General features: G+C 35.2%; 1 protein-coding gene across 1 annotated transcript; it reads right to left on the reverse strand.

Annotated features, from left to right (window-relative positions):
• Nucleotides 1-3,589: 3,589 nt before the first annotated feature.
• LOC128092677 (uncharacterized) lies at nucleotides 3,590-8,088 on the reverse strand. The gene is made up of 5 exons (XM_052707019.1): nucleotides 7,908-8,088; nucleotides 7,719-7,829; nucleotides 7,530-7,640; nucleotides 7,023-7,451; nucleotides 3,590-6,338 (listed from the first exon to the last, which is right to left on the reverse strand). Exons 1-5 carry the CDS (start codon nucleotides 8,086-8,088, stop codon nucleotides 3,811-3,813), a joined length of 3,360 nt encoding a protein of 1,119 aa, XP_052562979.1. The 3' UTR covers nucleotides 3,590-3,810.
• Nucleotides 8,089-12,652: the final 4,564 nt, after the last annotated feature.

Raw genomic sequence — 12,652 nt, forward strand, 5'->3', positions numbered from 1 at the left:
AATTTAAGAATTTAAGAATTTAAGAATTTAAGAATTTAAGAATTTAAGAATTTAAGAATTTAAGAATTTAAGAATTTAAGAATTTAAGAATTTAAGAATTTAAGAATTTAAGAATTTAAGAATTTAAGAATTTAAGAATTTAAGAATTTAAGAATTTAAGAATTTAAGAATTTAAGAATTTAAGAATTTAAGAATTTAAGAATTTAAGAATTTAAGAATTTAAGAATTTAAGAATTTAAGAATTTAAGAATTTAAGAATTTAAGAATTTAAGAATTTAAGAATTTAAGAATTTAAGAATTAAGAATTTAAGAATTTAAGAATTTAAGAATTTAAGAATTTAAGAATTTAAGAATTTAAGAATTTAAGAATTTAAGAATTTAAGAATTTAAGAATTTAAGAATTTAAGAATTTAAGAATTTAAGAATTTAAGAATTTAAGAATTTAAGAATTTAAGAATTTAAGAATTTAAGAATTTAAGAATTTAAGAATTTAAGAATTTAAGAATTTAAGAATTTAAGAATTTAAGAATTTAAGAATTTAAGAATTTAAGAATTTAAGAATTTAAGAATTTAAGAATTTAAGAATTTAAGAATTTAAGAATTTAAGAATTTAAGAATTTAAGAATTTAAGAATTTAAGAATTTAAGAATTTAAGAATTTAAGAATTTAAGAATTTAAGAATTTAAGAATTTAAGAATTTAAGAATTTAAGGATTTAAGAATTTAAGAATTTAAGAATTTAAGAATTTAAGAATTTAAGAATTTAAGAATTTAAGAATTTAAGAATTTAAGAATTTAAGAATTTAAGAATTTAAGAATTTAAGAATTTAAGAATTTAAGAATTTAAGAATTTAAGAATTTAAGAATTTAAGAATTTAAGAATTTAAGAATTTAAGAATTTAAGAATTTAAGAATTTAAGAATTTAAGAATTTAAGAATTTAAGAATTTAAGAATTTAAGAATTTAAGAATTTAAGAATTTAAGAATTTAAGAATTTAAGAATTTAAGAATTTAAGAATTTAAGAATTTAAGAATTTAAGAATTTAAGAATTTAAGAATTTAAGAATTTAAGAATTTAAGAATTTAAGAATTTAAGAATTTAAGAATTTAAGAATTTAAGAATTTAAGAATTTAAGAATTTAAGAATTTAAGAATTTAAGAATTTAAGAATTAAAGAATTAAAGAATTTAAGAATTTAAGAATTTAAGAATTTAAGAATTTAAGAATTTAAGAATTTAAGAATTTAAGAATTTAAGAATTTAAGAATTTAAGAATTTAAGAATTTAAGAATTTAAGAATTTAAGAATTTAAGAATTTAAGAATTTAAGAATTTAAGAATTTAAGAATTTAAGAATTTAAGAATTTAAGAATTTAAGAATTTAAGAATTTAAGAATTTAAGAATTTAAGAATTTAAGAATTTAAGAATTTAAGAATTTAAGAATTTAAGAATTTAAGAATTTAAGAATTTAAGAATTTAAGAATTTAAGAATTTAAGAATTTAAGAATTTAAGAATTTAAGAATTTAAGAATTTAAGAATTTAAGAATTTAAGAATTTAAGAATTTAAGAATTTAAGAATTTAAGAATTTAAGAATTTAAGAATTTAAGAATTTAAGAATTTAAGAATTTAAGAATTTAAGAATTTAAGAATTTAAGAATTTAAGAATTTAAGAATTTAAGAATTTAAGAATTTAAGAATTTAAGAATTTAAGAATTTAAGAATTTAAGAATTTAAGAATTTAAGAATTTAAGAATTTAAGAATTTAAGAATTTAAGAATTTAAGAATTTAAGAATTTAAGAATTTAAGAATTTAAGAATTTAAGAATTTAAGAATTTAAGAATTTAAGAATTTAAGAATTTAAGAATTTAAGAATTTAAGAATTTAAGAATTTAAGAATTTAAGAATTTAAAAATTTAAAAATTTAAGAATTTAAGAATTTAAGAATTTAAGAATTTAAGAATTTAAGAATTTAAGAATTTAAGAATTTAAGAATTTAAGAATTTAAGAATTTAAGAATTTAAGAATTTAGGAATTTAAGAATTTAAGAATTTAAGAATTTAAGAATTTAAGAATTTAAGAATTTAAGAATTTAAGAATTTATGAATTTAAGAATTTAAGAATTTAAGAATTTAAGATTTTTAAAATTTTAGAATTTAAAAGCTTAAGCATACTAAAATTATTCTAGATTTGAGAAATATTTTTTGTTATATTTTTATATTGTATATTGTTTTGAATTTGATATTTTGTTTGTTTTCAAATTATGACTTTTTAATTTTGATTTTTTTTAATATTTAAATTTTTCATTACTCAAATTTTTGGTATTTTAAATTTCAGATTTCAAAAATTTTGGATTTGATTTCTTAAATTACAATTTTAGAAATTTAGAAAACAAATTAGAAAGTATTTTGATTGTTTTTGTTAATAAAAATTATAAAAACAAAAAAAAAGTTTCGAATTTTTGAATTTCTGAAGCTTTGAATTTGGAATGTTCGGATTTTTTTTATTTTCGCCAAGAATATTTAAATTTAGAAAAAAAAATATTTCTTCCGATTCAATTCCATCTAAAATTCTAAAGTGGAGGCCAGTTCTGTTACGTCCAATCAAGCTCATATTTGGCGCCCGCCAGAACAAGCCCCAATAATAGTTTTTGTTACACATTGTAATGTCTATATCTTCGGGAAAAGTTTGTAAAATTTGATTTACAACATTAAAAATTGAATGAATCCAGTATAAAATTAAAAATAAATAAGGTTAAAAATCATTACTCAAAGCTCAAATAAATTAAATAGCCGAGCCGGAGATGTTAAAAAAATTACAAGAAACATATAAAAAATAATTTCTACATAATCTTCATCTTCATTTTTAGACGTTTCGTACTAAGACAATACAAACAAACAGTTTCAGAAGAAAATTCAATTTATAATAAATATAAAATTCTTGCACCCAAAGCAAAAAACAATTTATCGTAATTCCTGATAATATTTTTCTTAATAACTTGAAAGTGATTATATCTCTCTCAATTAACTTATTTATCAAAATTGCCATCCGCGCGAAATCCGCGCCTGAACAAAATTAGCCAGCAAATCCGCGCCAGATCCGCGCCATCCGCGCGATCCGCGCCATCCGCGCGATCCGCGCCGTTCGTAACAACCCTGCATGTCCCGAAATTGTTTACAATCAAGTAACGGAAAATGGCAGAGTTTTTAAAACTTTTTTAGTGTTTTTTTTCGATGAAAAATACGTTTTTTAGGAATTTTGAGTACGCCTCAAATCGGGCGTCCAATTTTACATAAAAGTCCCTTTGGCTCCAAATTTCCATTTCATCACAAACAATCATCATACAGAAGAAAAAATCAATTCACGAAACGCTGGATTTCTGTTAGCCGTTTTGTTTGGATTTTAATTGAATACTGCTGAATTTAAAGCACGAAATGCATTTCAGTTATCCAGAAATGTACCAAATTCAGCTGGATGTCTTGTCACACTCATATATAACAATCTTTGATTTAATCCAGATAAGTTAATCCTCTTGCACTAGACCGTGATTGTTGTTTCTAGGATTGTTTTATGTTTTATGTTTTATATGAGGGAAAAGCCCGTTTGAGTGGAACGCCTACCGATGGGTCCTTCTCAAATAGGCACAAAACCTCTTATTTTTTTATTATCAACAGATTTTACAATCCAAATGACATAGAGGATATATACAATCAAACTTAAGCTAACAAACTAAACTAGCACAATGTAAAAAATAAATAAATAAATAAATAAATAAATAAAACTAACTAAAAATAAACCGGTCTAAACCTTTGTCAAAACACATATGCTTCCCTGAGAAAATTAAAAATATCATGCTTCAGACGGGGACGAGACAAATGGAAATCGAAAAAAGGGTAACAACGTTCAAAAACCCTGCACATACTAGAAACAGGTTCATTGAAGGCATAATTTGTACGGGCTCCAGGTATAACGAGAAAAGAGTGTGAGCGAAGCACCCGGCGTCTAATGTTGACGTTCAGTTCACTCGTAAGAAAAGGACAGTTGATGTTTGATCGGAAAAGGTCAGCAACAAAAAAGGCTTTAGCAGCTTCTCTACGAACACTCAAAGGATCAAGGTGGAGCATAGAGCAACGAGTTTCGTAATTTGGACACTCACCAAGATGTCTTAAAGCAAATCTTGTAAATTTACGTTGAATCGCTTCGATTCGTCCAATGTCATTATGATAATATGGAGCCCACACAACTGAACCGTACTCTAGGGTGGAGCGAACTAAGGAAAGATAGAGAATTTTTAGGCAATTGACGTCGCGAAAATATTTGGTCATTCTAAAAATCATTCCTAGCTGTTTAGAAGCCTTCGAGCACAAATAGGAAATGTGGTTTTTAAAAGAAAGCTTCGAATCCAACAACACGCCTAAATCCTTGACAAAAGAGTCACGAGTAAGTGGGTTACCAAGAATTTTGTAACTGAAAAACGTTGGGCAGCGTTTACGGGTGAATGTAATTGTCGAACATTTTGAAGGATTGAGAACCATCTGATTCAAGCGGCACCAGTCAGCAAATAAATCAACCTGAGCTTGCAAATCTTCCATGTCAGTAGGCCTCTTAATTATAGCATACAATTTAAAATCGTCAGCGTAGCATAGTTTAGGACAGCGAAGCAGGAAATTGACATCATTGATATACAACAGGAAAAGAAACGGCCCTAAATGACTTCCCTGTGGAACACCCGAGGTAACAGAAAACGGTAAAGACAAGTTATCGGCGATTTTAACCAACATAGTTCTTCCGGTCAGGTAGGAGTTTACCCACGTAAGCAAAGAGCCGTGTAGGCCAACACGGCGAAGTTTCGCAATTGCTATACGGTGGTTAATTTTGTCAAATGCCGCAGAAAGGTCAGTATAGATGGCGTCGACTTGATAGCCATCGCTAATCGCACGTTGGATCTTGGAAATATAAGTGACAAGATTCGTATTGGTGGAACGTTTAGGGAAGAACCCGTGCTGGTCATCGGAGACGACGTGCGATAAGTTGTGGCGAAGAAACTCCAAAACAATCACTTCAAACAACTTGGAGACGGCACAGAGGGCGGCAATACCGCGATAGTTTTTAACGTCTTGCTTGCAACCCTTCTTAAACACTGGGAACACATATGACTCCTTCCAGTTATTGGGGAAAACTCCAAGAGAAAGTGATAAATTAAAGATTCGAAGGAGTGGCTCCGAGAGGCTATTTGCACACTTTTTGATAACGATAGCGGGAACTCCGTCAGGTCCGGGAGACGTGGAACTTTTTAATTTCGAACACGCTGCATTAAAGTCCTCCCGAGAGACTTGAAGGTCAGAGCAGACAAGACCGGAATCAGGAACCGAGTCAGCTGCCGCAGCAACATCAGGGTCGCTTAGGTTGTTGTCAGCAAAAACGCTCGAAAATTGGACACGGAAGGCATCACAAATCTCAGATGAGGTTGAGACTTCCACCCCGTCACGGATCATAGTTGACGGAAGGCCAGACTCCTTTCGTTGCTCGTTTACGAACTTCCAGAAGCCTTTAGGGTTTTGTTTGAGGCGGTTCTGAACACGAGATTGGTGAGCGAGGAACAGTGACTTATTCAACCGCCTGTAGTCGTTGCTGATCTGATTCAAATTTAAGCGATTGACACTAATAGGGCACTTGGAAAACTTTTTCAAGGCAGCTCTCTTGGAGGATTTCAGCTTTTTGAGGGCTGGGGTAGACCATTCGGGAGTGGCAGGGGGAATGTGGGTCTTTTTAGGAACAAATTGGTCGACTGCGTACAGAAGCACATGGGATAGCTTCAACGCTGCAGAGTGCACATCGCTGCTGGAGATGGTAGCGTCCCAGTTAATGGTGTTAAAAAAGATGTTCATGCGTTGGAAATCAGCATTCTTGTAGTCGTAGTAGGTTTTTGCATTGACATCGGAAAACTCAAGCGGCTGACAATCATCGATGCACAGGTGTAATGGGGGATGATGTCTGACTTCCTTGACGAGAGGTTCTGGGGCTCTGCAGATTTTGGACCTTCCCACGATATCGCTGCTGATGAGACATAGGTCGAGGATCGAGTTGTTCTCGTTTGTAACACCGTTAATTTGAAGAAGGTCTGCCATGTGTTGTTCATCCAAAAACCGAGCTGCTAGGGGGGCTAATGTGGAGTTGTTACTATCAACGAAAAAATGTCCACTTAAGGCAGGAGACCATCGGAGCTGACTCTGGTTAAAGTCACCCAAAATACACAAGCTGTCGTTAGTCTTCATGCGAGACACCACCCACGACAATGAACTTAGATACTGTTCGAAGAGAGATTCGTCTTTAGACCGATCTGCCGGAATGTAAACCACGCAAATGTAAACGGTTTTCAAGGTAAGGTGTACTGCCACCCAAACCAACTCGATCCCAGATGTGTTCGGTGGATGAAGTAAATAGGACTCAAATTCTTTGCGAACAGCCAGGAGAACACCACCACCAGTCTCCTTTGGGCTTGTGAGTTTGTCTCGATCTTTACGATAAACAGTGTAAGAGTTGTCAAAAAGCAAACTAGAAAGTGTATCGCTTTTGAGCCAAGTTTCAGTAAACGCATAGAAGTCGTAGGCAGCATCGGAGCATGCAAGTTTGTACTTGGCGATGCATGTGTTAATTCCTCCTAGGTTTTGGTAGTACAGCGAAAGGGCAGCAGTCGACTCCACAGGAGGGCTGGCTTGGAGGGAAATTAGTTGCTATGAACGACGTTTTAGTGTGAAAGCATCAACGCTGACGAAAGAAGGCCAGAATTCTTTGTCACAGATAGAGTGAATGAAGTCAGGATGGTCAGGCACGGTGACTTTGAACGACACAAATGTCAAAGGACGGGCATCTGAGCGAGAATCAGAAGTCAGCCGACGGCAATTAAAATGGCTAGCGTCCCACCCCGTTCTACCCTGGATGTAAGCTACGATTTGTTCTTCAGCGGTCTGAGGGTCGAAAGGTTTTACATAAAACGATTTGGTAGCAAACGATTGGCTGTTACAGGTGGGTGGGGGAGCCAGAGTTGATTCCCAGCATAAGATCGATGGATCATTCGACCGTGTTGATGGCCGTGATTGGTTGGACACCGGAGATGGTCCACGAGGTAACGGGTTGCGAGATTGGGGCATCAGGTACGGCTGAGTCAGCTGGGCGTTGTTAGCGAGCGATGGTTCTGACTGGGCGTAGTTGTTGTGGTATTGCTGTGGTACCAGAGATGGTCCACTTGAGTGCGACGAACCAAATCGAAAGACTGGCAGCGATGCTTGTCCGGGGATCGGTGGATTTCTTCGACGACGAGCGGAATTACCCCTCACAGCAGCTGGCCGGAAGTGTTGCGGTGCCGGGGATGTAACGTTCTGCAAGGTGGAATTGTTTTGTCCGGCGCCTGGTTGATTGTGTCCAGGGTAGTTGAAGCTTGTCGTCGCGTTCACTGGAACGGGTTGAAAACCACTGAGAGGCGGGGCAGTACCGGGTGCTCCGGCCGGACATATACCGGTAGTCAAGTTACCTGGCCGGATGAATTGTGGTGCCAGGGAAGTCACGTTCTGCAAGACAGAGTAGTATCGTCCGGTGACTGGTGGATTTTGTCCATGGCGGTTGAAGCTGGTTGTCGTGTTTACTGGAACGGGTTGAGAACCACTGAGAGGCGGGGCAGTACCGGGTGCTCCGGCCGGACATATACCGGTAGTCAAATTACCTGGCCGGATGAATTGCGGTGCCGGAGGAGTCACGTTCTGCAAGACAGAGTAGTATCGTCCGGTGACTGGTGGATTTTGTCCATGGCAGTTGAAGCTGGTCGTCGTGTTTACTGGAACGGATTGAGAACCACTGAGAGGCGGGGCAGTACCGGGTGCTCCGGCGGGACATATACCGGTTGTCAAATTACCTGGTTGGATGAAATGCGGTGCTGGGGAAGTCACGTTCTGCAAGGCTGAGTGGTATCGTCCGACGAATGGTGGATTTTGCCCAAGGTGGTAGTAGCTGGTTGTCGAGTTAACTGGCTGGATGAATTGCGGTACTGGGAAATTCGCGTTCTGCACAGCAGGTCCTATGGAACTGGTCGTCATAGCAACACGGTTTGCTCTGGCGTGGCGTGGCGTGGCGACAGACCTAAACACGCCGGGTTGGTCTGAGATGTTTGCTGTAACAGTTTGGATTTCTGATGAGGGGGCGGCAGTAACTGAGGCTTCGGCCGGACATACACCCGAACTAGTGTTAGTTCACCGGCTGTGAAACCGGTAGTTGTACCGCAGGACCCGGAAACAACGTGTTTGCTCGAGAAATTCGCTGGGTAAAACTCAGCTCGGTTTGGCGTGGACTGTCCCACGGAGGTGGAAACCGTTGCGGTGTTGGATGAGCAGCAAGGTTCGAAAACATCAGGATGGCTCGAGAAGTTAACTGGAACTTGTTGGAAATCTATTGGTGGGGCAGCATTACCTGCGGCTTCGGCCGGACATATACCCGAATAACCAGCAACTAAAAGCATGTCGTTATCATTTAGATGTGCTTCAAATGATTTAATAAAAAAGTATATTTGTTGTATCCTTAAATATATTTTTAAAAGTTACAGCAGTTTTTATGTGATTTTTTTTTATTAAATAAGTATTCAAAGCTGAACTATATCTCGTGACCATCCCTATCGATATAAAATCCCACCTGATTCCCCCATCCCACAAATCAAATCAAAACATTTCCTCACAGGCCGTACAGATAAGAAGGCAAAAAACTTCCAGTTTCGATATCAAAACGCCACTCTGACATACGGTCTGCAAAAGCAAAAGCGCTGATTTCGCTCATTTAACCTTTGGCAAACATCGCGAGGTCATCAAAAGAGCCCGTCCCCATCAAAGAGAGAGAGCATAAATCAGCAGCAAACATAAATAAGGTGTGTCCTCTGCTATGAGCAGTACTGCTGGCAAGCCACTCACGGTGAGGACTGCAAGTCGCAAAATGGTTCTCGGAACATTAACTCGTCCGGCAAAGTCGCTTTTTGACCAGCTGGCAATTTTGGTTAAACTTCCTGCGGCAACTATCTACATCATTACGAAGGGAGTGTTTCTAATCATTAATAGCCTAACTAGTAAGTATGCTTTTAGTGATTTCATAAACTTGTGACAAACTTTTTGTGTATTCTTTCAGAATTTGGCCGGATGATTAGTCAGTGAGAGATGTGGGAGGAGTGTGGTCACTGCAGGGAAATGCAAATTGTGGCCATTTGAAGTGGCAATGTTGTAAACGCGTGAATGTGAAAGATGTTTCGCCAACGCCGCCAAAATGCTTATCTGTTGTAGTTAGATTAAGGAATATTTTTGCTAAAATGTTGCAGAATGTGATTTTTGTGCGTCTATTTTTGTATATTGAACACATTTTTATAAGCTTTTAGTGCTAACTTGCCAACCATCAGGAATGATGGAAATAAATAGTGCTGTTGTTCAACAATAAATTATTTTCATAACTTAAATAAGCATTTTTTTTCTTTCCATAGTATTTGTATTTGTATTTGTATCTTTATTTCAAAAATATACATAAGGGCAAGCCTTTTATCGTATACAGAGACATCATTTAGTTCGAATATGATAAAACTACAAACAAAAAAAAACTTAAAACTAACTAAAAAGTGATGTCACAGAATTCACGGTTCACGCTGTGTTGAAATGCCGAGGGGTTATTCAAAATAACATTTATCCTTGTTTTACCAATATCCAATAGACATTTTTTTCACGAGAAGGTTTCCTGTGGTTGGCTTGAGGGCTTTTTTTAAATATCCGTACTAGAGGTAGGCAAAAAAAATAGAGCGAGCCGCTCAAAGAGTCGGTTTATTCAAAAGAGCAAATGAGCCATGGTTCACAAAAAGGGTTGCGATTCTGTTTGAAACGTTGATCTTTTGAAAGAATCGTTCCAAGATGAACAGATTTCTAAACTTCTGTCTTTTATTAGTTTTAAAATGGAATTCATTGAATCACCAACAAATTGTATAATATTTGTTTTTGAGGATAACACACACTAAATTGCTTTTTTACCAATTTTTGAACATCATTTAGATGTGTTCAAAAGTACATATCTAGCTCCAGTTTTCTTGTAAGCAAATAATGGTCTTTTTTCTTCATATTATTGATAAAAATCCAATAAAACTTTCTCTATTGTCAAAGACAAAACACAAAAAATCACACATACATGTTTATCCAAATTTTGAAAAAGAGCGAAAGAGAAACGAGCGGCTCCTAAAAGAGAGCGGTTTTGCTCACCCCTCTAATCCGTGCCATTATCTTGGGCGTTTCGGGACTACAGGCTGGACAGCAGTTTATAGAATTTTTAAAACATTTTTCGTAAAATCGCAATAAGTCGTGTTGATCACGAAACTGAAAAAAAAAATAAAAAAAAGTTTTTAATGTAAATTTATTCCTTCTAGGTTATTGCAGATTCGAAAAGTATACTAAATTTCTCATACAAAGACATGTGTCTGTCGAAAATTGGCAGACTTTTTGAACATATTTTTGCTTTTTTTTCTATGAAAACAACGTTTTTTTCGGAATTTTGTTCAAAAGTAAAAGGGTACTAGCCCCCCTTTCGTGCGTACACGAAAAAGATTGAGGTTAAATTTTGTACCCACCAGCAAAACAAATGAGGTGGTAATGTGCGTGAGCTCGAGCTTAGATAACTCTATGGTATCGATAATGGTATCGTTCTATAAAAGAAAATGTGAAAAACATGCAAAACATTGAAAAAGTGACTGTAAAAACAAGAAAAAACTAGATAGGCAAAAGGTAATGATAGGAGGTGGTATAGAGTAGGCCAATTACAATCAGAAACAAACATAAACTTTGCATAAACTAAACAAGATAAATGCAAATTAAAATACTAAAAATGAAACAAGAAAAATATAAAACAGTAAGAAGTAAAAATTTTCGTTGGACCAAAGTTGCTCAAACGACCTCCTAAAAATGGGAAAATAATAAAAAAAAGGGCAGTAGAGGGTGAAAATCAAATATAATGTGTGCAATTTTTTTTTTACCTCAAATGAACTATTACTGTGTTTGCTATAATTAAAAAGAAAAAACAAATATTTACATATTATATTGAAATTTAGGGTCAAATTGGTGTAAATTAGAATTTGCTTAATATTCTTCAAAAAAATTTTTTTTTGCGTTAAAATGTCGATTAATATTGCATTTTAAACTGAATACGAAGCACGAATCGAAAGTTTTCACAGTTTACGAATTAAGCATGAGAGCATGAGCATGAGCATCAGCATGAGAGTTGCCCCTCCGTTGCTGAACAGAACCGTAATATCCTTTCAGCACTACTGATCATAGGCTTCAATGATTTAGTGGTGTTTCCCTTATCAACAGCATGTATGAATGCGCCGAAAAGATAAAACACAATGATTGCTAAAACTAGATCAGTTGCGAATAGGTAACAGTCATTGGCCACCAACGGCGCCCGCCATGTCAGTTTGTAGATCTCGGTTTTAAGGGACGGGAATGTTAGTTAGCGCAGGTTGCTACTAGGGCAGTTGATTTACTCTGTGCTTACACCCCACAAGCGCCAGGAACCTGAAAATTTGTTAGTAGGATAGAGTGTTTGGTCAGGATTCATCATAGAAGATGATGATGCGACAAAAAAACATAGTGTTTGTTGAACGGTATTATGTATTATTCTCAAGGCAAGCAAACGGATGCTGCGGATGAGACATTTCCCGTTTATCGGTTGTAAAATTATAAATGAAATGGTTTAATCTTAGACAGCCGGCTGTGGAAAGATAGAACCCAGATCATTTGTAATTACAGAATGAAGAATTCAAGTGTAACAGTTAAATTGAGATGTTTTTGCGAGTTTTAAATGATTGATGTTTAGTGAGGTACGAAAAAATCCCGCAACCCGGCAGAAAGGCATCGCAAATCGAACTCAGTTTCCACAGTTTACGAATTGTGTTTCAAAAACACTTAAAATGTAGGGGGTTGTCCAAAGAATCCGAAAATCCATTGTGATGAATGTAAAAATACTGTAGAAGCTCTTGAACAAAATTTACGTTTGTAAATTAAATGCTTCTTTGAATATTCTTAACTTTTGTCATAATGTCATTGGACAATTTCATAAACCTCACCAAACATTCAATTGGCTGGCGTTAGTTCATGTTCCACCCAAATATCCTTTTTGCCTTCCTCACCTTACTGAGGAAAGGCTATAAAATCACTCGAAAAATGAACTTCTTAATTCGACCTTGTAGACCCACCTTCACGTATACCTATCGACTCAGAATCATGTTCTGAGCAAATGTCTGTGTGGATGTGTGTAGGTGGGTGGACAAAAAATTGTCACTCGATTATCTCCGGACTGGATGAACGGATTTTGACCGTATTGGTCTCATTCGATCCATCTTGGGGTCCCATAGGTCTCTATTTAAAATCAGCAAGTTTAGTTAAGTACTTCTAAAGTTATGCTAAAAAACGATTTTGGCGTATGTCCGAAAGATTGTAAAAGGGTGTTTTTTGCAAGAAAACCTATCATTTTATACATTTTCAGAAAGGTATTAAAAAGACCTTTCCAATGAGCCCAAAACATTGAAGATCTGACAACCCTATCAAAAGTTATTAGCACTTAAGTGTTATTTATACACTTTTTGGAGGCCGG

Source organism: Culex pipiens, chromosome 2 (genome assembly GCF_016801865.2).
Source record: "Culex pipiens pallens isolate TS chromosome 2, TS_CPP_V2, whole genome shotgun sequence".
NCBI classification, from domain to species: Eukaryota; Metazoa; Arthropoda; class Insecta; order Diptera; family Culicidae; genus Culex; species Culex pipiens.